The 22,010-nt window shown below is 50.0% G+C and overlaps 1 protein-coding gene across 1 annotated transcript; it reads right to left on the bottom strand.

Moving 5' to 3' along the window:
* Positions 1 to 9,523: 9,523 nt before the first annotated feature.
* Positions 9,524 to 14,739, bottom strand: FBXL6 (F-box and leucine rich repeat protein 6). The gene is made up of 9 exons (XM_056854848.1): positions 14,237 to 14,739; positions 13,975 to 14,133; positions 13,700 to 13,763; positions 13,311 to 13,442; positions 13,080 to 13,184; positions 12,216 to 12,329; positions 11,154 to 11,385; positions 10,321 to 10,573; positions 9,524 to 9,687 (listed from the first exon to the last, which is right to left on the bottom strand). Exons 1-9 carry the CDS (start codon positions 14,737 to 14,739, stop codon positions 9,537 to 9,539), a joined length of 1,713 nt encoding a protein of 570 aa, XP_056710826.1. The 3' UTR covers positions 9,524 to 9,536.
* Between the last annotated feature and the right edge of the window lie 7,271 nt (positions 14,740 to 22,010).

Raw genomic sequence — 22,010 nt, 5'->3', positions numbered from 1 at the left:
CGAGACTCCCCCACATCAACCACACAACAGGAGGTCACACAAAGACACACTTCAAGCTCCAGCACTCCCCTCCCTGAAGATGCCCCCTTATAAATAGAGTTGCCAACCTCCAGGTGGTTGAGCAAACCCAAACCAGCAACGTGTTGCAAAAACAATGAATAATTCAAAATTAAATACTTGTAATAGTGTTATTCAAACTATCATATACACTATATACAATGAACTTGGTTTACAAACTGAACTGTATATACCAAAGAACACAAAATTAAACTACAGAACATAGGTACAATGTCCATTTTTTGCAGTCCTTTTAGCTGTATAGAACGTCTTGTCATTCAAGAGGTAAGAAGGTCAGTTCTTCATTTAAACAGAAGCCCGGTTGTCTTTCTGTTTCGGCTTAACAAAAAAGCCTTCCTCAGCGGCCACTACAAAAATACAGCAATATACACAATGCAAAATGGTCTATAAATAACAGGAATCAAAAGTAAGCATTATAGGAATAAACAAACAATTGATACTTACACGCGAGCTGTTACTAACTGGCTTTCGCGTTGGCAAAGTAGTCCTGAGTACGGAGAGCATTTAAAGAGTCTAGTCACCTGATACAAGGAGACCATGTGAGCAGAATGTTTTAAAGTGACAGAACCATATAGTGTAAGTGATGTACTTGCTCATAGGTAACATGCTAGATCTAGCGATGTGTTTAGTCCTTTAGGATGTAAGGAATCGAACATATGTATGTACTTAGATTCTTGACGTCTAAGTATCAATTCAATGTCAGTTTTCTCATATTTCTTAGTGTTAGTATAACGCCATAATACAAAGAAAGAAAGTTCCTCATCAGAGTGGTTTTTCTCCAGGAAATGTGAGGTAAGGGGAGCCTCCAGAACGTGATTTCTTACTCTGGACCTGTGCTCACTGATCCGGTATTTTATAGGTCTCTGGGTTTGTCCAATATACCAGAGAGGACATGCACATCTGATCACATAAATAAGGTGCCGTGAGTCACAATTATTAAAACTATCAATTTTGAATATGCGACCCGTTACTGGGTTCGTGATTTCACGAACTGTCAGCATGTATTTGCAGCTCTGACAAGAGCCACATTTGAAATTACCTGCAGGCAAATTGGATGAGGACATAGGGCGTGATATTGGATTTATTAGTATGTCTCTAAAAGACCTGGTGCGTTTGTATGCAATCCGTGGAGGTACTTGGCAACCGGGTAGATGTTGCACCAGGTGCCAGTGTTTACGGAGAATTTGGCCAATTAGAGGTGACATGGAAGTATATTGCATCACATAAGTAAGTCGTGTAGGCTTAAGAGTGGTGCATTCTGTAATTAATGATTCCCTAGGTTTGTTATTAGTTTGATGCATAGCATTTAGAATGACATGTTTAGGGTATCCCCGTTGTAGGAGATCAGCATTCAAATTGTGTGCTGCTTGGAAAAAATCAACTTGTTGAGTTGAATTCCGTTTCAATCGAAGTAATTGGCCATATGGGATATTATTTTTTAGATGGACCGGATGGAAAGAATCATAATGCAATAAAGCATTCCTGGCCATAGACTTTTTATAGGGGCGAACGCCCAATTTACCATCAGAATTTTTGTAAACGGTCACATCTAGAAACGGAATTGACTCTAAATTACATGCCCCACTCAATTGAATATTTAGATCTTGTTCATTAATCCATTGGTTAAATTGCATGAAACTATGTGCATCTTGCATAGCCAAGCAAACATCATCTATGTAACGAAAATAAAAAAAGATCTTATTGCTAAATGGGTTATTGGTCAATATATGTGCATATTCAAATGCGATCATATAAATATTTGCAATTGAGGGCGCACAGGCGCTCCCCATGGCGACCCCATGTATCTGCAAATAAAATTCCTCATCATATACAAAGTAGTTCTTTTCCATAACAATGTCAAGTAAGTTCAAAAGAAATGGGGTCGGAGGTTGTAAGTTAGCACGTGAGTCCAATAAATCAGCAATTATAACACGTACTACGTCCGTGGGGACATTTGTGTATAGTGCGTTAACATCTAGGGTGCAAAGCACCGCAGTCAGTGGTATAGTCAGTTGTTCTATGCATGTAATAAAATGTTTAGTGTCTTTAATATATGCTGGAGTTTTTAAAGTAAACTCATGAAGGAAGGATTCTAGATACTTAGCTAAGGGTTCTAAGGCAGAGGAAATCCCTGCAACGATTGGTCTACCTGGTGGAGGGCGGGTCTGTTTGTGGATTTTAGGCAGAACATAAAACTTAGGTACTTTGGGAAACTCATTATATAAATATTCAGCAGTCGCTTTTGATATGTGGTCAGCAGCTAATGCTTCATTCACCACTGTTCTAATAATCAGTTGTACTTCCTCTGTGGGGTCATGTGTCAGGCGCTTGTAAAATTGCGTATTGCTAAGTTGTCGTTTTATCTCATTGTGGTAATCTGCTTGTGATAATACCACAATGGCCCCTGCTAGCAGCACAACCCGATATAGTGATTCAACCCGCTGATAAGGGCGGGGCCATTGTGGTATTATCACAAGCAGATTACCACAATGAGATAAAACGACAACTTAGCAATACGCAATTTTACAAGCGCCTGACACATGACCCCACAGAGGAAGTACAACTGATTATTAGAACAGTGGTGAATGAAGCATTAGCTGCTGACCACATATCAAAAGCGACTGCTGAATATTTATATAATGAGTTTCCCAAAGTACCTAAGTTTTATGTTCTGCCTAAAATCCACAAACAGACCCGCCCTCCACCAGGTAGACCAATCGTTGCAGGGATTTCCTCTGCCTTAGAACCCTTAGCTAAGTATCTAGAATCCTTCCTTCATGAGTTTACTTTAAAAACTCCAGCATATATTAAAGACACTAAACATTTTATTACATGCATAGAACAACTGACTATACCACTGACTGCGGTGCTTTGCACCCTAGATGTTAACGCACTATACACAAATGTCCCCACGGACGTAGTACGTGTTATAATTGCTGATTTATTGGACTCACGTGCTAACTTACAACCTCCGACCCCATTTCTTTTGAACTTACTTGACATTGTTATGGAAAAGAACTACTTTGTATATGATGAGGAATTTTATTTGCAGATACATGGGGTCGCCATGGGGAGCGCCTGTGCGCCCTCAATTGCAAATATTTATATGATCGCATTTGAATATGCACATATATTGACCAATAACCCATTTAGCAATAAGATCTTTTTTTATTTTCGTTACATAGATGATGTTTGCTTGGCTATGCAAGATGCACATAGTTTCATGCAATTTAACCAATGGATTAATGAACAAGATCTAAATATTCAATTGAGTGGGGCATGTAATTTAGAGTCAATTCCGTTTCTAGATGTGACCGTTTACAAAAATTCTGATGGTAAATTGGGCGTTCGCCCCTATAAAAAGTCTATGGCCAGGAATGCTTTATTGCATTATGATTCTTTCCATCCGGTCCATCTAAAAAATAATATCCCATATGGCCAATTACTTCGATTGAAACGGAATTCAACTCAACAAGTTGATTTTTTCCAAGCAGCACACAATTTGAATGCTGATCTCCTACAACGGGGATACCCTAAACATGTCATTCTAAATGCTATGCATCAAACTAATAACAAACCTAGGGAATCATTAATTACAGAATGCACCACTCTTAAGCCTACACGACTTACTTATGTGATGCAATATACTTCCATGTCACCTCTAATTGGCCAAATTCTCCGTAAACACTGGCACCTGGTGCAACATCTACCCGGTTGCCAAGTACCTCCACGGATTGCATACAAACGCACCAGGTCTTTTAGAGACATACTAATAAATCCAATATCACGCCCTATGTCCTCATCCAATTTGCCTGCAGGTAATTTCAAATGTGGCTCTTGTCAGAGCTGCAAATACATGCTGACAGTTCGTGAAATCACGAACCCAGTAACGGGTCGCATATTCAAAATTGATAGTTTTAATAATTGTGACTCACGGCACCTTATTTATGTGATCAGATGTGCATGTCCTCTCTGGTATATTGGACAAACCCAGAGACCTATAAAATACCGGATCAGTGAGCACAGGTCCAGAGTAAGAAATCACGTTCTGGAGGCTCCCCTTACCTCACATTTCCTGGAGAAAAACCACTCTGATGAGGAACTTTCTTTCTTTGTATTATGGCGTTATACTAACACTAAGAAATATGAGAAAACTGACATTGAATTGATACTTAGACGTCAAGAATCTAAGTACATACATATGTTCGATTCCTTACATCCTAAAGGACTAAACACATCGCTAGATCTAGCATGTTACCTATGAGCAAGTACATCACTTACACTATATGGTTCTGTCACTTTAAAACATTCTGCTCACATGGTCTCCTTGTATCAGGTGACTAGACTCTTTAAATGCTCTCCGTACTCAGGACTACTTTGCCAACGCGAAAGCCAGTTAGTAACAGCTCGCGTGTAAGTATCAATTGTTTGTTTATTCCTATAATGCTTACTTTTGATTCCTGTTATTTATAGACCATTTTGCATTGTGTATATTGCTGTATTTTTGTAGTGGCCGCTGAGGAAGGCTTTTTTGTTAAGCCGAAACAGAAAGACAACCGGGCTTCTGTTTAAATGAAGAACTGACCTTCTTACCTCTTGAATGACAAGACGTTCTATACAGCTAAAAGGACTGCAAAAAATGGACATTGTACCTATGTTCTGTAGTTTAATTTTGTGTTCTTTGGTATATACAGTTCAGTTTGTAAACCAAGTTCATTGTATATAGTGTATATGATAGTTTGAATAACACTATTACAAGTATTTAATTTTGAATTATTCATTGTTTTTGCAACACGTTGCTGGTTTGGGTTTGCTCAAGTAACTATACAGCACGCTAACGTTTGTTTGCTACAACCTCCAGGTGGTGGCTGGAGATCTCCAGCTATTATGACTGACCTCCAGCCAACAGAGATCAGTCCCCCTGGAGAAAATGGCTGCTTTAGCAATTGGACTCTATGGCATTGAAGACCCTCCCCAAACCCCGACCCCCTCAGGCTCCGCCTTAAAAACCTCCCACTGGTGGCGAAGAGGGACCTGGCCACCCTATTTATAAAGGGTACCTTGAAGCCCTGGTACAACCAAAGAAGCCCCACAAAAACCAGCAACCATAGCAGGTCCCAGAGCCTGAGCAGTCACACCAGCGTTGTGGCACTAGGTGGGCCCCATAGCAACCGTAAGCAACAGAACCCCCCTCCCCTAGAGACGGGGCACCATGTTTGCAGCATCCGTGCTGGCTGCTGAAGCAACTGTGGGTGGGGGCTGCCCCCCCCCCCCCGGCCTTGAGCGGAACCAGGACAACTTTCAGCCCCACTCCAGAGAGACGACAGAAGCTGGTTTGCCAGTTTCAGGACCAAAATGAAATAAACGCTGTGTGGCATGTAGGGTTGCCATCCTCCAGGTGGGCCCTGGAGATCCCCCAGAATTGCAGCTGATCTCCACTCTATGAAGATCAGTTCCTCTGCAGAAAATGGCTGCTTTGGAGGGTGACCTCTGTGGCATTATACCTCACTGAGACCCCCACCACCACCAAACGCCCCCCTTCCTAGTCTCCACCCCCAAATTTCCAGGAATTTTTAAAACGAAAGTTGGCAACCCTAGTGGCCTGGCCTGGCCTAGAGTGTGTCATTCAGCGCTCTGCTGGCAGGACCAAGGAAGGAACAAGGCGGAGGGGGCCTCTCCCACAAAAAAGTTCACGGGCTTCAGGAGCTTCCAGGTAAGAGTCCTTTACCATGGGAGTCTGACTTGATTCAGTTTTATTTAGTGAAAATATTTGTATGCCGCCTTTCCACAAGGCAAAAGTTGGTTCCCAGTTCTTTCCCAGAACTGAACATGGGACTCCCCTTCAGCCTGGTTTTTTCCAGTTCTGAGCAGGCCAGAAAGGTTGTTTCCCGTCATAAAGGTGATGTGCAGCCTTGGACTGTCTAGCCCCAGGATCAACTTTATTCCTTTACAGCTTCCTGGGTGGGAGACTTTGCATTTCCACTGCAAAGCTCCAGGCCAGGGCACCTGAATTGCTTCATGGGGGATTTCCCTCAAGCCAAAGGCAAACACTAGCAAATCCCCTTTATTTCAGAGTGGCTCTACCAAGCCTGTTGTTCTGATGAGCAAGATTCGAGTCCAGGAGCACCTTAGAGACCAACAAGATTTTCGGGGTAGAAGCTTTTGAGAGGCAGAGCTCCCTTCATCAGATGCCTCTGACTGTCGGGTAGCTTTGACACTCATAGAATTATAGAGTTGGAAGGGACCACCAGGGTCATCAAGTCCAACCCCCTGCACAATGCAGGAAATTCACAACTACCTCCCCCCCACAACACCTAGTGACCAGAAGATGCCCAAGATGCCCTCCCTGTCATCATCTGCCTAAGGTCACAGAATCAGCATTGCTGACAGATGGCCATCTAACCTCTTCTTAAAAACTTCCAGGGAAGGAGAGCTTACCACCTCCCGAGGTGCTCATACCCCGAAAGCTCATACCCCGAAAATCTCATTAGTCTCGAAGATGCTACTGGACTCGTGCCTAGCTGTTCTACTACAGACTAACACAACCACCCGCTGAAACGTGTTCTTATGAGGCATTCTGATCTTGGAGCCAGAGTGGTGTAGTGGTTAAGAGCGGTGATTTGGAGTGATGGACTCTGATCTGGAGAACCGGGTTTGATTCCCCACTCCTCCTCCACATGAGTGGCAGAGGCTAATCTGGTGAACCGGGCTGGTTTCCCCACTCCTCCACACGAAGCCAGCTGGGTGACCTTGGGCTAGTCGCAGTTCTCTCTGAGCCTCACCTACCTCACAGTGTGTCTGTTGTGGGGAGGAGGAGGGAAGGTGATTGCAAGCCGGTTTGAGTCTTAAGTGGTAGAGAAAGTTGACATATAAAAACCAACTCTTTTTCTTCTCTTCTTGGAGCATCATTCTGAAGCTCACCGTCTTGCGCTTTCATGAGACCAGGAACCCAGGTCCACGAAGAGAAACGGAATAAAGGCATGTCTGTTTCCTGCGCTCTGCCCAGCTTGTGCTTCTCCGCCTGCCTTCCAGCATTCTCAGCCCCACCTGTTTTTCTACCATGACCCCAGCCTGTTCCTTTAGCTAGTTCCATGATGTTTGGACCTGGGTAGTAGGTTTTAAGGGGCTTAAAGTGATAGGGGTGACTGATTTGCTTTCAGTGTTTCATCCCAGCCACTGGGGGCCGTGGTGTGCGCAGAGCCTTCTCTTCTTCCTCCACACTAGCTGATTAAACAAGTTTAACCGGCTTTGGAAATACCGGCACATCTAAAGCTTGTGGAACAGAGCCAGAGATGGAACTGGTATGTGTGCTGCGAGCAACAATTCCTCTTTCAAACTGCATTCTGCTCTCTGGAAGGGCCGGCATCTCTCTCTGGTCAAAGGGGCTGAGCAGCACGGGCATTCCCAGCTCAAACGATGCGATGCAGCCCAATCAGATGTCCACTTGTTTCCTACACTTTCCAATCTGCTAATCAACCAGGCCCATATTGTCCTTAACTGATGGAGCTGAAGCAGAAGGAGGAGTTGGTTTTTCTACCAAGAAGGAAGAGGAGTTGGTTTTTATACACCGACTTTCTCTACCACTTAAGAAAAAATCAAACCAGTTTACAATCACCTTCCCCTCCCAACAGACACCCTGTGAGGTAGGTGGGGCCAAGAAAGTTAAGAGAGAACTGTGACTAGCCCAAGGTCACCCATCTGGCTTCATGTGTAGGAGTCGGGAAACCAACCCGGTTCACCAGATTAGCGTCCACTGCTCCAAACCACCACTCTTAACCACTACACCATGCTGGCTCTTTGGTAGGAAGAACAAGAAGCAGATCCAACTGGTTCCTGTGGAATTGTCCAGGCTTAAAATACAGCTTCTGGGTTCTAAATCTGGATTCTGTCACACTTTAGAGACTGCCTTGGTCACCCCCATGAGATGACCATTTCCAGGCAACTGACGCTGGGATTTTGCCCCCACTGAGCCTCCTGGAACTCTCAAGGGGCCTTGGGCATCAGTGGGCAGGGCGTCCTTTTGAACTGACTGAAAGACACAGCACTGGCCATCGTTCAAACCCTTCCCTGCCCCGTGGTCGCTGGCGTGTGGGACACCACAAGGTTCCGCCTGGTCCCCTTGAGTTCTTTAACATCTGCACCCACAGATTTGAGGCTCAGCGCCATCCATATGCTTAAAAAAAATATTTAGTAAACTTATTAACTGCCTTTCAACCAAAACAGATCCACAAGGCAATTTACAACATGAGATAAACACAAAATAACATTACAATCAGAATAATTAAGAGTTTGAAAAGATCCAGGAATAAAGCCACCTTCCCCAAAATGCCACCCTCAAATACAAACATCCATTTTCTAAAAAGCTGCTTTAATCTAAACAGAAGTCCCTCTGGAACTGGCAGGTCTTTAGACCCATCCTGAAGGCCTTTTGGGAATCAGGCCCCCTCAATTTCTGGGGGACTGTGAGGAGGAGGGCGGTGGTAACAAGTGTCTTTCCCTCAGGTCCCCACCAGCCACACTTCAAACAAAGCTTGTCCATCTGGATCTCAAGTCCCAGATCAGACAATATGGGCGGAGTCAGGGCTGTGGGAACTGGCGTTTGACTGTTCCAGTGGGGTAACACTGCCTCTGACAGAGCAGATACCCAGCTTGGAGGTGCTCTTTGCAGGAGAAACCAGTGACAGGGGGAGCCAGGGGGAGCCTTTGACCGTTCCTGGCAGTGGACCTGGCTACAGGAACACACAGACTGCTTACAAGTTACATTACAGTAAAGGTGTTCTAGGGGGAAGTGCCCCAAAGATGGTCCGGAAACACGGCTGCGAGAGGTCTATCAAATGAGGTTTAAACCAGATGCATGGTGGGAGTTGTATCCAGAGCAATTGTTTAAAACCGAATTCTCAGGCACACCTCCCGTCCTCCTGTTCGGGGGGGGGGGGGCTGGATAAGAGAGAAAATTGCTGGAGGCACGCCAGCCATTCCTCCTCACCCAAAGGGAAAACTTGCGGCAACCCTGCCACAGGGGGTCCGGCTCTTTAGACTTACGCAACAGCTGCCTACACTCCCCATTCAGGAAGGCTCAGGACCCGGGCACAGAAATGGAGGGGGGGCCAGGGAGCTGCTGAGCCCCTGTGATTTGAGTGGTGACCCAGAGCTGGGCACAACACCCCGGCCAAGGTCAAAACAAAACTTTTAGAAAATCCTGGAAGTGTTCAGTCCCAAACATGCTAGAAAAGATATAAAAAATCAGGAACTGGAAAAGAGGGTGGCGTTGGACATCTGGAATGCTTCCCTTTGGCCTCTTTGCCACCCAGTATCCTCGATGCTCTCCCTTGCCAGGGAGGAGAGGGATGGCTGTCCTGGCAGAGGAGTGGGAACCATCCAGGAGAGGTGCAGGTGCTGAAGAGGCCAGGGAACTTGGCTTGACAAGGCAACTGGTCCAAGACAGGAGCCTGGGAGATTCAGAGAGCCTCCTCTGCACTAGTCAGGAGGTGGTGCAAACACTGGCGGATTTCCTTCTGGCCTCGATAGGCCTTCTTTGTGCCCCGTGGCAAATGGCGACAGGACGAGAGGTTGAGGTAGGTGAGGGCAGGGCAACTGGTGATCAGGGTGCTGAGGGCGAGAGAGAAGACCAGAGTTAGCAGGATACCCAGAGTTCTGTGCCTGCCTTCTTCCCATTCTGGCTGGGTCAGAGGACTGGTTATGACAATACCGCATGTAATGCCAAGGCCAGTAACTTGAGAAATTGTGGCCCTGGCACCAGCTCTGTGGTTGTTGATGGCCGAGCATGCCTGGACTGGCTTTTCCCCGAGGCCCACGGCCCTGATTCATCAAGGCTTTGGAGAAAACTCCAACCTGAAGAGAGGATTAGCTGTAAGGTCCAGCAGCACCCAGGTCAGCGTACATCAAAGGTAGAGTGAAAAACTGAAAAACTGTTCTGAAAAAGCTTAGCAGTTAACATCCCCCATCCCCAAACTGGTTAAGGGAGGGCACCTTGGCCATCTTCTGGGCATGGAGTAGAGGTCATTGGGGGTGTGGGAGGGGAGGTAGTTGTGAATTTCCTGCATTGTGCAGGGGGTTGGACTAGATGACCCTGGTGGTCCCTTCCAATTCTATGATTCTATGAAAAACCCGGGGAAAGGCAAAGCAACTTCCCCAAGGGGGGGTGCGGGTGGGAAGCAGGCTCAAAGAGTAGCAAAGGAGGAGAGGGCTGGGGAAATGGGCTGCCCCCCCCATCCCACTTACCTGACTGTGCTGAGGATGACCTTGGTGCCAGTGAGATTGAGGGAGCGAAGGGGGGGAGGGCCCCCCTTCTGGCTCTGCCCCTGAGCCAAGGAAGCCATTGCCTGCTCCAGGTCACCCTCGCTGAAGCTCTGGCCGGCCAAGTCCAGCTCCTGCAGGCTGTGGCTCCACTTCCGGGTGAGGAGGGGGCTCCCTTCCAGGGGCAGGTGGATTTGGCTGGTGCTGCAGTACAGGCCCAAGTAGAGCTGCTCCAGATCTGCAGAAAGGTGCGAAGAAGAAGAGTTGGTTTTTATAGGCTGACTTTCTCTGCCACTTAAGGGAGAATCAAACCGGCTTACAATCACCTTCCCTTCCCCTCCCCACAACAGGCACTCTGTGAGGTAGGTGGGGCTGAGAGAGCTCTAAGAGAGCTGTGACTAGCCCAAGGTCACCCAGCAGGCTTCAAGTGGAGGAGTGGGGAAACAAATCCAGTTCACCAGATTAGAGTCCACTGCTCAAGTGGAGGGGTGGCGAATAAAACCCAGTTCTCCAGATTAGAGTCCACCACTCTTAACCACTACACAACAAAGGGAAGGAGATCACAGGGAGAGGCCCTCCTGACTGTCCAATCAGAGAAGCTCCTCTGGAGGGCAGACAAGAAAGGGCCTTTTTGGTGGCAGCCCCATGATTATGGAACAACTTCTCCCAGGAGGTGCATCTGGCACCATCTTTTGATCCCTAGGAGGCAGCTAAAGGTAGCTTTTTAGGGCTACATTTCATTGTTTTAGTTTTTACTTATTGGCAGTCCCAACTGAAGATTTTAAATTGAGGTCTTTTGAGTTTTGCAAGACACTTACCTGGGCACGGCAGCTGCTGCAGCCCTTTGGGAGTGACACGGAAGCAGCCGCGCAGGTCAAGCATGCGGATTTGGTCTGAGGCCCACAAGATCCGCTGCAAGGTGCTGTCGTCGACGAAGGAGTAGGAGGTGGTGGCCAAGCAGAGCTCTGCCATCTCAGGGAAGCCCTGGGAAGGAGGGGCAGAGCGGGGGCGGGGCTTCGGGTTCCAGACAACATTGAGCAGGCGCAACACCTGGACAGCAGGAAAAGAAGGGAGAGAACACCTGGGGACACCTCTGGCCTCTGCCATCAAACCACGGGGGCAAAGCCCTACGCATGCAAAATCCTCCCACCCCTAATCTTGCCTCCCACCCTCCCCCTCATATAACAAATCCAGGGCACAAATGCCCCATGGAAGGAGGAGAGAAAGAAGAGGAGTTGGTTTTTATATGCTGACTTTCTCTGCCACTTAAGGGAGACTCAAACCGGCTTACAATCACCTTCCCTTCCCCTCCCCACAACAGACACCCTGTGAGGTAGATGGGGCAGAGAGAGCTCTAACTGAGCTGTAACTTGCCCAAGGTCACCCAGCTGGCTTCATGCAGAGGACTGGGGAAACAAATCTAGTTCACCAGATTAGCCCCCACCACTCATGTGGAGGAGAGAGGAATCAAACCCTGTTCTCTAGATTAGAGTCCACCGATCCAAACCACCGCCCTCAACCACTACATCACACTGGCCAGGGGCCTGTGTTGCAGCTCCTGCTTCCGGATAACTTCAGCAGGAGAGCCAAGCCAGGCTGGCCCCGGGAAAGACAACAGCCCCAGGCTCACCAGCTGGTCTTGAGCTATACTGGGCCCAGGCCCTACAGGGCTTTAAGGGTCATGACCAGCACTGTGAATTGGAACCCGGAAGCAAATTGGAAGCCAGTGTAGATGGAACAAGACTGGAGTTAAATGGTCCCTATGACACTTTGGCCGCAGCTTCTGGAGAGTCTTCAAGGGCAGCCCCATGTAGCCTGCATTGCAGTAATCTAATCTATATGTTACCAGGGCATGCACCACCATGGCCAGATCTTCCTACCTGTAGATGTGGGCAGGCAGCCTGGAGCTGCTCAATGGGAAGCTGGAAGTGCTGGCTGCTTTGCTTGATCTCCATGTTCAGCTCCAGGAGCCGCAGTCCAGGGCAGCAGCCGTTCTGCGAGAGAAAGGAGCTTCAGGGAGTGGCGTTGCAAGCGCTGCTGCCCAGGACAACTCGCCTGAGCCCTTTTGCAAGGTTGGAACATAGCCAGCCTCTGCCCCAAGGGATGAGCAGCCCCAGCAGAGAACAAAAAGCATCGGGAACAAATGGGTCCGGTCCAGGTAGCACCAAGCAATCCTGGTGGAGGGGTGATGCTCCAGGAATCCCTGAATGCACATACAACAGCTCTTTCACGTGGCCAAGCCCGTCAGCCTGACCTGGGGGCCACAAGTGACTTCCCATTTTGATGCTGATCAGTGGCAGAGCCTAGAGTTGGAGTACTCTCTCCACTTTGGTGACCCGTTTAATAATTATAATATATAGAATTTCTAGCGTACAACGCATCGGCCCTTTCTCAGCTGTCCTCACAACAACCCTGTGAAGCCGGTCATCACGATTCCCATTTTGCAGAAAGAGAAACTGAGGCTGAGAGGTAAGTGACTTACCCAAGGCAGCCCTGGGAGTCCCTTGGCTAAGCGGGGATGTGGGCCCTGTTCTCCCAGACCTGTACCCAGCGCTTTCTCCCTTGGCCCACACTGCCTCTCTAAAATGGGAACAACAGGGTTGCTGTGAGGCCAAATGAAGGAAAGACTGCAAAGGACAGGCAGGAGCGATGCATCTTCTTCCCTGTCTGTCAGAATAGCTCCCCCTCAACTGCAGGCAGAAACCCTCTCGTGACACCTGCCCGAGTACTCCAAGTAAGCTTACTGAAAGCGCAGCGATAACGGCGCTCGTTCGGGTGTAGGTCAACCATAGGTACCGGATTCGAGAACCAGCAGCTTCAAGAAAGCTGACTACGGCTGAAGAGTGAACCTAGAGGCAAAGCGGAAGACAGCAGTTAAGGTGGCCCTGCAACCACTCCATGACTGAAGCTCTTTGAGAGGATGTAGCCGGCCCACTCCTTCAGAGCCTCTCCCTTCCAACACAGTCAGCCCTCACCTGGGAATTCTGCACATTCAGACTCTCCAGCTGGGGGCAACATGCAGCCAGCGCGACCAGGGACTCTGCAGTCACCCCACTGCAGTGGGACAGCTTGAGAGATGCAAGGAGGGGGCAGGATTTGCCAATTTCCTGAAACAAGCAGGATAGGAAAAGGAGATTAGGTGACACAAGGTGTGTGTGTAAGCCAAGGTACTCTGCACCTCAAAAAACCCCAACCCCGCATAACTGAATTAAATCTTCAACATTCCACTCATTGATTAAGCAAAAGCATGAGCTACTGGCTTGTGTTGCATCGTTTTGTTTGCTTCTACAATTCGACGTAAAGCGAACAAGAAAAACAGGAAACAGGGTGTGGAACGGGTCACAGAGTTTGCAGCTCCCCTCACCTTCAGGACAAAGGGCACGTGATTTTTCCAGTGGCAGAGAGCAAAGTCCCGGAGGTGAGAAAATCTGCAAGGATGAAGCACAAATAAAATGAGTCAGCCCCTTCCCCCCTGACAAAGGGAGAATAAAGCAGGTGCAAAGAGCAGATGTGGTAGGCCCAGGAGCTCTGCCAAGGGAAGAAAGATGGCGAGCGGGCAAGCGAGCGGGCAGGCGCCACCGCAGCGTCATCATCACATAAGGAGGGAGCATCTCCCGCAAGGAGAAGGCGAATCCTCACCTGTGGCCAGCCAACCACTCCACAGTGCCAAAGACTCTCTTCTCTACAACGGGCGACCATTTTTGGCCTGGCGCTGCCCAGCAGTAGCCAAGGGACACCTTTTGCCAAAGCACAGGGTTGGCAGCTGCTCCATACCAGAGCCGGCACACACGGGCCACCCTAGAGAGAAAAGCAGCCATGAAGGTAACGTCCCTCCATGCTCACTTCCTGCTCAGGGGCAGTCCTGTCCTGGCCCTTTGCTGTGGCCAGCACCCCCACTGACCTGCAGAGGAAGGGGACCGATCCTTCTGATGCCACAATGTGCTGGAATATCTGTACCAGGATCTCCACCGGGAGTTGCTTGCCCCAGGAACTGCCAGCAGCTGGGTAGGTGCTGGGGGGGAATGCCTTGCTGCCCTCCCCCAGGCTTCCTGCAGGCACGGGCTGTTCCGTCAAAACCCTCCCCTTCCCTCTGCTCGATGCCGGCTTCCTCAGCCCCTTCAGCTGCCGTGGCTTCTTCCGCTTCCTCTTGGACACTTTCTGAGTCGGCCGCACTCGTTCCTCGCCCACGTTGGAAATGATCAGCAGCATGTCGTTGTCTGTCTCGTGCACGAGGAAATGGGGGGCCGCTCTCCTGGGGGCTTTCCTGGCCTTCTTCTTCGGGGCCGGGCCAGCAGGCCCCGGGCTCCTGCTGGTCTCTGCCCTCCTCTTCCGAGGAGCACGCTGTTTCGTAGCGGCAGGGGCCACCTCCGGGGACGGCCCGGTGCCAGGCGGCTTCTCTTCCATCCTGGGCCGGAAGGGGCTGCCCGGTGAACTCTCCTTAGGAAAAGCAAGCGAGAAAGAAAAGACAAGCGTAACACAGTCATTGTATGACCAGGGACATTTATCTAGCGCATTTTCTCCCCGAAGCTGCCATTCGGTGAGTGGGCCCTTCTGAAAAACCCTATGTGCGTCATTTGTTATCGGATTATGGTGGTGATTATGGTCTGTCCGAGCTTTTGGCAGCTGAGTTTTATTCTTGCCCCACCCCAATTATCTGGTTTTAACCTTCAGTTCCATCTCGCGCTGCCATTTTACAATTGTTTGGTTATTTCCGCTGCTAAGATTTATGAGTTTATTATCCGTATTATCGCGTTATTTCTTCTCCGACGGTTTGATTGTGAGCTTCCTTGATTGCCCATTGAGCATAAAAGTGGCGCACGCATTTTAAAATGGAACAGGTTTATTTGGAGAGAGGATGCCACGGCTGAGAGCCTCGGTTCCTGGATGTGCGGAGATCTGGAACAGGCCCTGCCGCTCCATAGCTCACGTCCTCAACCGTCACCACCGGCGGGAGGTTTTGGGGGCGGAGCCTGAGGAGGGGCGGGTCTTCAAGGGGGTCGAATGCCATCGAGGCCACTTTCCAAAGCGGCCATTTTCTCCAGGGGAACCGATCTCTGCCGCCTGGAGATCAGCTGTCATCTCAGGAGATCTCCCGCCCCCACCTGGAGGTTGGCAAGCCAAGAAAGAAGGACCAGTTGGGGGAGGGGGAGGCAACTCTGGCCAAGCGCCGCGGAGCATTGTGGGAAGGGAGCCATGATTCCCGGGCTCGCCGAGGATGCTGGGAAGGGAGCCAAGCTTCCAAGGCGGCGCGGAGGATGCTGGGAAGGGAGCCAAGCTTCCAAGGCGGCGCGGAGGATGCTGGGAGGCGGCGCCATGTGGAGCTGCTCTTTCGGGGAGGGAGGGGGGAGCATGACTCTTGACCAACAGCCGCGCGAGGCATTCTGGGAAGGGGAGCCGGGGGGGGGTCAGAGGGACCTGTGACACCCCCCCGGAGAGGGGCCGGCCGCAGAGGACGCCGGGAGAGGAGAGCGGGGGGGGAGGGGGCCCCTCTGGCCGACCTTACCTTACCTTACCTTGACTCTCCTGGGCCGGGCTGGTCCTCCCCCTTCCCTTCCCCCTCCCCTCCCCTCCCCCGGCGGGGCGGAGCTTCCGGGCGGGGACGGAGGAAGAGGCGGCTGCCGCGGGAGCACGTGAGTGCGGCGCCGGGGTCGTCTCGTCTCGTGGGAAGGGGCCGGCGCGCCTCAGCCCGCGCCTGGCAAGGGAGGCCGGTGGGCGAGGGGTGCGCCGGTTGGGGCCTGGGGATCCCCTGGAACCAGGCCTCCACTCCAGGCTGCAGAGATCAGCCCCCCCGGAGGCGATGGCAGCTTTGAATCAGAGACTCTAGTCCAACCCCCCTGAACAGGGCAGGGAATTCACAACTGCCTCCCCCCCCCACGCCCCCAGTGACCCCCTACTCCCTGCCCAGAAGAGGGCCAAGAGGCCCTCAGTCCCTCTCATCACCTGCCTACGGTCATAGAACCAGCCTTGCTTTGGGGGGTGGGGTGGACTCTATGGCCTTGTGCTCCCCAGGCTCCATCCCCAAATCTCCAGGAGTTTCCCAACCTGGATCTGGCAACCCTGCTCCCCCCCCCATTCCCTCACCAGCGGGCCAGGGGGGACCTAGCAACTCTAGCAGGGCCCCTGGAGCCAGTCACAAGTCCGGGCTGCCCAAAGAGAGGCGGCCACTTGGCCCCGCAGCCCCTTCAGAGTCCCCTTGGGCCTCGCCGTAGGACCCTGGTGGAGACCCAGCGCTCGGCTTCCTGATACCCTGAAAAGCAGTTGTTTCATAAAAAAACAGTAAAGGAAATGAGACAGGATTATTGCACGATAAAGATTATGCAAGAATGGGTCTTCCTGAATTTACGATTTACGCTGTGTAGTTTGCAATGGGATATAGTGCAGAAGAGGGCGGGGCAAGCGGAATAAGAGAATTTCAGAGGGCAGGCCGTGTTGGGCTGCAGTAGAATGGCCAGATGCGAGTCCAGGAGCGCCTTAGAGACCAACGAGATTGTCGGGGTAGTCACTTCCGAGAGTCAAAGCTCCCTTCGTCATATGCAAGTTGGAATGGGGAGGGGATCCCTGAATGAGGTAGAGATATAAGGACTCGGGGATCGGAGCATTGGCTCTTGAAAGCTTACAACGGTCTGAAAGCTTACAGTTTTCCCTGAAACTGTCCTCGCAGTAGCCATTTACTCCCCTTCCCTTAGGAGGCTTTATAATTTTTACACTGGCACTAGAATATCATTATATTGGTACAACATTATAACAAGTATGTGTAACAGGTTCTCTGAATTCTCAGCTTTCATTTTTTTTAAATCTCTAGTTCCTTCCATGTTGGGTCTCCTGCATTTCCGGCTGCCTTCCACTTTTCCCAGCTTTATTGTCTTTTCCAGTGAGTCTTCTCATAATATGATCAAAGTACAATAGCTTCAGTTTAGTCATTGTAGCTTCTAGGGAGAGTTCAACATAAGACCTGGGATTTTGTTCTCCCTGCCCCTTTAAAAGTATTAGATAAAAATGTTGCTGTGGGTAGATCTGGAAGTGGTGGGGTAGTCAGAACTAAGTTCTCTGTGTCCTGGAGCAATCTGATTCTTGTTATGTATACTCTGTTGTGAACTTTTTGGGGGACAATCTTGTCAACCCCCCTTCAGAGAAGAAATGCTCAGCTGGGGAGAACCCTGTTCTGGATTGGCATAGAAACTTCATTTCTTGTGCTGTCTAAGAACTCTGTGCTAGGCCTTGTGAGTCGCCTCCCCTGCCATGCCTGAAGGGCAGAGTCCAGAACCACGAGAGTCGGGAGTGAACTAGGGGCAGGGGGCAGCTCAGGTCACCTCCGTGGTTCCGAGAGGCTGCCTCTTGATGCTTGATCAGGCTCCCCTTTGGAGTCGTAAAAGTGCCGTGGCCTCGGGCATCCAGGGACTCGCAGAACAAAGTCTGTTGCTGAGCTGCTGGGGAGGTTGCCAGACATTGGAGCAACAGCTGCTGCTGAGGACAGGGAAGGGCTGGCAGGGAGGGAGATCTCTGGGGTGAGAGAGAAAGCTGGGGGATGGGGGGATTGGCCTTCTCCAAAAACCTCGCCAAGGTCTGAAGGGATCTTGTCCAGCATGCTGCGTAATATCCCAGAGTCAATTCCCTTTCCTGTTGAGATTTGGGGAGGAGACACGTGCTGGCAGACAGAGCGCTTCCCTCTCAGTATGATCAATTACGTGTCTCCTGGCCTGGCAGAGGAGCATTTTGTGTTGAGAGCAGAACAGTTGTGCCCAGGGCCTGCTTCCTGAGCAGGGATTTGAAGTTGGAATCGCTGCCTCTGGTTCCAGCTGTCTGCATCACTGACCAACTCTGTGCTTTTGTGATGTTTTAGAGGGCACTTTTGGCAACAGAAGGTACCAAATATCTCTGTGGCGTTGGCTGAGGCCTTGTGTCCGGCTGCTTCCCTGTTGCCCCGCTCCGAAATGATGCTTCTGACTTTCTGGTCTTCCACAGCCAGAGCCGGCAGCAGGTAAGAAGGGATTGGGAGAGATCACTGTGCCACCTCTGTTTGCTGCAGGAGTTTAAAGGGATGGGAAGTCCAGCATGGGGCTGTTGGCTAGAATGGCCAGGCAATATCCCTCCATGCTCAGGTCTGTGCAGGACGAAGGGTGTTGGGCATAGTCAGTTCCCTCCTTAGGGAAGGGTTCATGTAGAAACAGAGACTTTAGATACGGATCAACTGCATATTGCAGACAGGGTGGCGAAGCAAAGAGCCGCTCTGTTGTAGTCTTTAACGCTGACATCAGAGAGTCACGCTAGTCATCTTTCAGACAATGCATTAAAAGTCCATTTCTGAGCTTGCAGGAAACAACAACTCCCAGTCAAGAAACTGGTTCTTTTTTTTAAAATTATTTAGACAAAGAAGGACATTCCAGGGCTTCAAAGTGTTTCCGCTTGCCACTGACAACTTAAAAAGAGAACCAAAATGAGAACGAACCCATCGGATATTCCTCCCCCTCAAATAGGCTGTTACTAATTCTTAGTATAACATTGATCTAAGGCCGCATGTTTGTATAGCCATTCATTTGTAGCGTAAAATTTCAATCCTCGTGTAGTCCTCTGGTTGTTTAACCCAGTTCCAGTACCAAATATATGTGTTGGTGAAGTTATCCTGGGCAGATTGCTTCCTTTCTTGCATTTGCTTCTACATTTTTTCCTGCATTTTTTCTATATTCTATATTTTCCTATGACTCACAAAACTTCATAGCAGGATAACATATCTTGTTTCCAATTTTAATAGTCTTGCTGCTAGAAGTAGAGTTCTTACTAACCGCATGGATTTTATCTCTATGTCTACAATAGCCTAAAAGAGCAGCCTTCAGGAGTGCCTGGGATTTTCCCTTCTACTTTTCCTTTCCAGGGTCTCAGGCAGAGAAAGGTCTTTCACATCACCTACTTTCCTGGTGCCTTTAACTGGTGATGACAAGGATTGAACCTGGGACCTTTTGCATGCCAAGCAGATGCTCTACCACTGAGCCACGGCCCCTCCCCAAACCAAACGTGGCCAATTCCAGCACTCTGGACTGGCATAACCAGAACTCTGTGGACAGCCCGCCGGGGGTTCTCTGTGTTCCCGTGAGAGGCTGGGAGGGATCCTGAGCCACTGTACAACCTGCCCTGCGTGATAATGGTGTGCATTGCAGAACCATTTGCCAAGAATGCCAAACCCGTGCACAAATGGTGGGGAGTATGCGTGGAGCGTTTTGCCTTCTGGGGCTGAGAGAACAGATCTTGTGGTGCCACCCTGGAATTGTTGCAGCTTGTTGGCAAGTGGAGAGACTCAGCCTCTCACGCCTGGGAAGCCAGCATTCTGAACTCCGTGGCGTGTGGAATGCAAGCGCTCCTGGCTGATCAGCTCTTGCCCTGACCTGTAGCCTGTTTGCCAGCCAGCCGGCCAGATCCCTTCTGCAGTCAGGAAGGTTGGTTCTTCTGGGACCGTGGTTACTCCTGCCACAAGGTATGGGGGGCTTGTTTGACCGTGGACGCACCCCTGCCCTATTTCTGGCTGTGTGGCTGCCCCTCGGTCAGCACTGTGGTAGGCAGGCCAATCCTAGGCAGGGGGGCCGCCATCCAAAGCTCTCCGCTGAGAAGGCAGATTCCATGCGGGCCATAATTAGACAAGGAATAGAATATAAAACTGCTGATATCATACTGCCCTTGTACAAATCTGTGGTGAGACCATACTTGGAATACTGTGTACAATTCTGGTGACCACACCTCAAAAAGGATATTGCGGAGCTTGAGAAGGTGCAGGAAAGAGCAACCTAAATGATCAGGGGACTAGAACAACAGCCCTATGAGGAGCAGTTAAAACGCTTAGGGCTGTTTAGCTTGGAAAGAAGGCGGTTAAGGGGAGACATGACAGAGGTCTTTAAAATTATGCATGGTATGGAGAGAGTAGACAGGGAGAAGCTTTTCTCCCTCATAATACCAGAATGCGGGGTCATCTGCTGAAGCTGGAGAGTGAGAGATTCATAACTGTTAAAGTATTTCTTCACACAATGCTTAGTTAAATTGTGGAACTCCCTGCCCCAGGATGTGGTGATGGCTGCCAACTTGGAAGGCTTGAAGAGGGGTGTGGACATGTTCATGGAGGAGAGGGGTATTTATGACTGCTAGTTAAAATGGATACTAATCATGATGCATACCTATTCTCTGCATGATCAGAGGAGCAGGCCTATTATCTTGGGTGCTGTGGAATACAGGCAGGATGGTGCTGCTGCAGCCGTCTTGTTTGTGGGCTTCCCAGAGACCCCTGGTTGGCCGCTGTGTGAGCAGACTGCTGGACTTGATGGGCCAGGGTCTGATCCAGCAGGGCCTTTCTTATGTTCTTATGTAAGTTGTAGTGCTGCAGTTGGAATGAATAGCAGAATTAGGAAGCAGGGATCCATGCTACAAACGCAAGACACGCTGCTGTTGGTTCCTGTCTTGTGCTTTTTGTAGCGTGGACGTGCATCTCTCCCTGTTGAGATCTGTGCCACTCGTCCTGCCGCTGGCGAGGGCCGGGAGGGCTGGTAGAACTTTGTGGGGGAGGGGTGGGTGGGAGGCCAGGAATTTGCTGGGTTGCCCCCAGCCTCCCTCTCATTCAGAGAACTTTGGGAACTTCTCTGCCGTAGGCCCCATTGACTCGAATGGGGCTGGCCCAAGAGTGGAATGTGGGGCGGGCTCTTTCCACAACATGTTGAGCACGACATAACTTACATGGGCACAACCAGTGCTGAAGGAGGGGCAGAGTGGTTTGGTGGTTAGAGGCTAAGGCGTGGCGGAGAGGGGGCTGCCTGCAAATTCCTGTTCAGTCATGAAGTTCAGTGAGTGCTTTTGGGGGCCACTTATGTGCGCTTTTCCCCAGCCTAGTCTGTTTTTTAGGATTGTAGTGAGGATAAAGTAGAAGAGGGAAGAACAATGTACTGAGCTCCTTGGAGGACAATCAGAAGAAGAAGAGTTGGTTTTTATATGCCGACTTTCTCTACCACTTAAGGGAAACTCAAACCTGCTTACAATATCCTTCCCTTCCCCTCCCCACAACAGACACCCTGTGAGGTAGGTGGGGCTGAGAGAGCTGTGACTAGCCCAAGGTCACCCAGCTGGCTTCATGTGGAGTTGTGGGGAAACAAATCCGGTTCACCAGATTAGCATCCGCTGCTCATGTGGAGGAGTGGGGAATCCAACCCGGTTCTCCAGATCAGACTCCACCGCTCCAAACCACTGTTCTTAACCGCTACACCACGCTGGACAAAATGTTAGGTGGCCGTGGGGACTGGGGGCTTGATATTTGAATGGAGGTTTGAATGGAATAGTGGAGGAAGCCTTTAGAAAATCCTCGCTGTGGGAAGCAGAGGGTTGTGCCAGACTGGGCCTTGAAGGCCGTGTGTGTGTGTGCTGTGGAGAGTCAGGCCTGTGCTGAAGCCTAAACTCCACAGCCTTTAGGTCAGAGGTACCCAAAGGCAAGCTGGGCATCTTCCTTCCTCCTACTCGCAGGCTGAGCCAGGCAGACAGTAGGAACAGGCCCTCTGCTGGGGCCGGAAGCCTCTCCACTGGGCGTCTCCGACCCTCTGGAGCTGCACAGGAGCTTAGCAGAGCCGAGGACTCCCCAGCCGCTAAGGGGTTAAGGAGCTTAGCCTAACAAGTTAATGGTCTCTCTATTTCTTCCTGGTTAGTTTTAATTG

The sequence above is a fragment of the Euleptes europaea genome, chromosome 8, assembly GCF_029931775.1.
Source record: "Euleptes europaea isolate rEulEur1 chromosome 8, rEulEur1.hap1, whole genome shotgun sequence".
NCBI classification, from domain to species: Eukaryota; Metazoa; Chordata; class Lepidosauria; order Squamata; family Sphaerodactylidae; genus Euleptes; species Euleptes europaea.
This window is presented reverse-complemented; position numbering and strand designations above follow the sequence as displayed.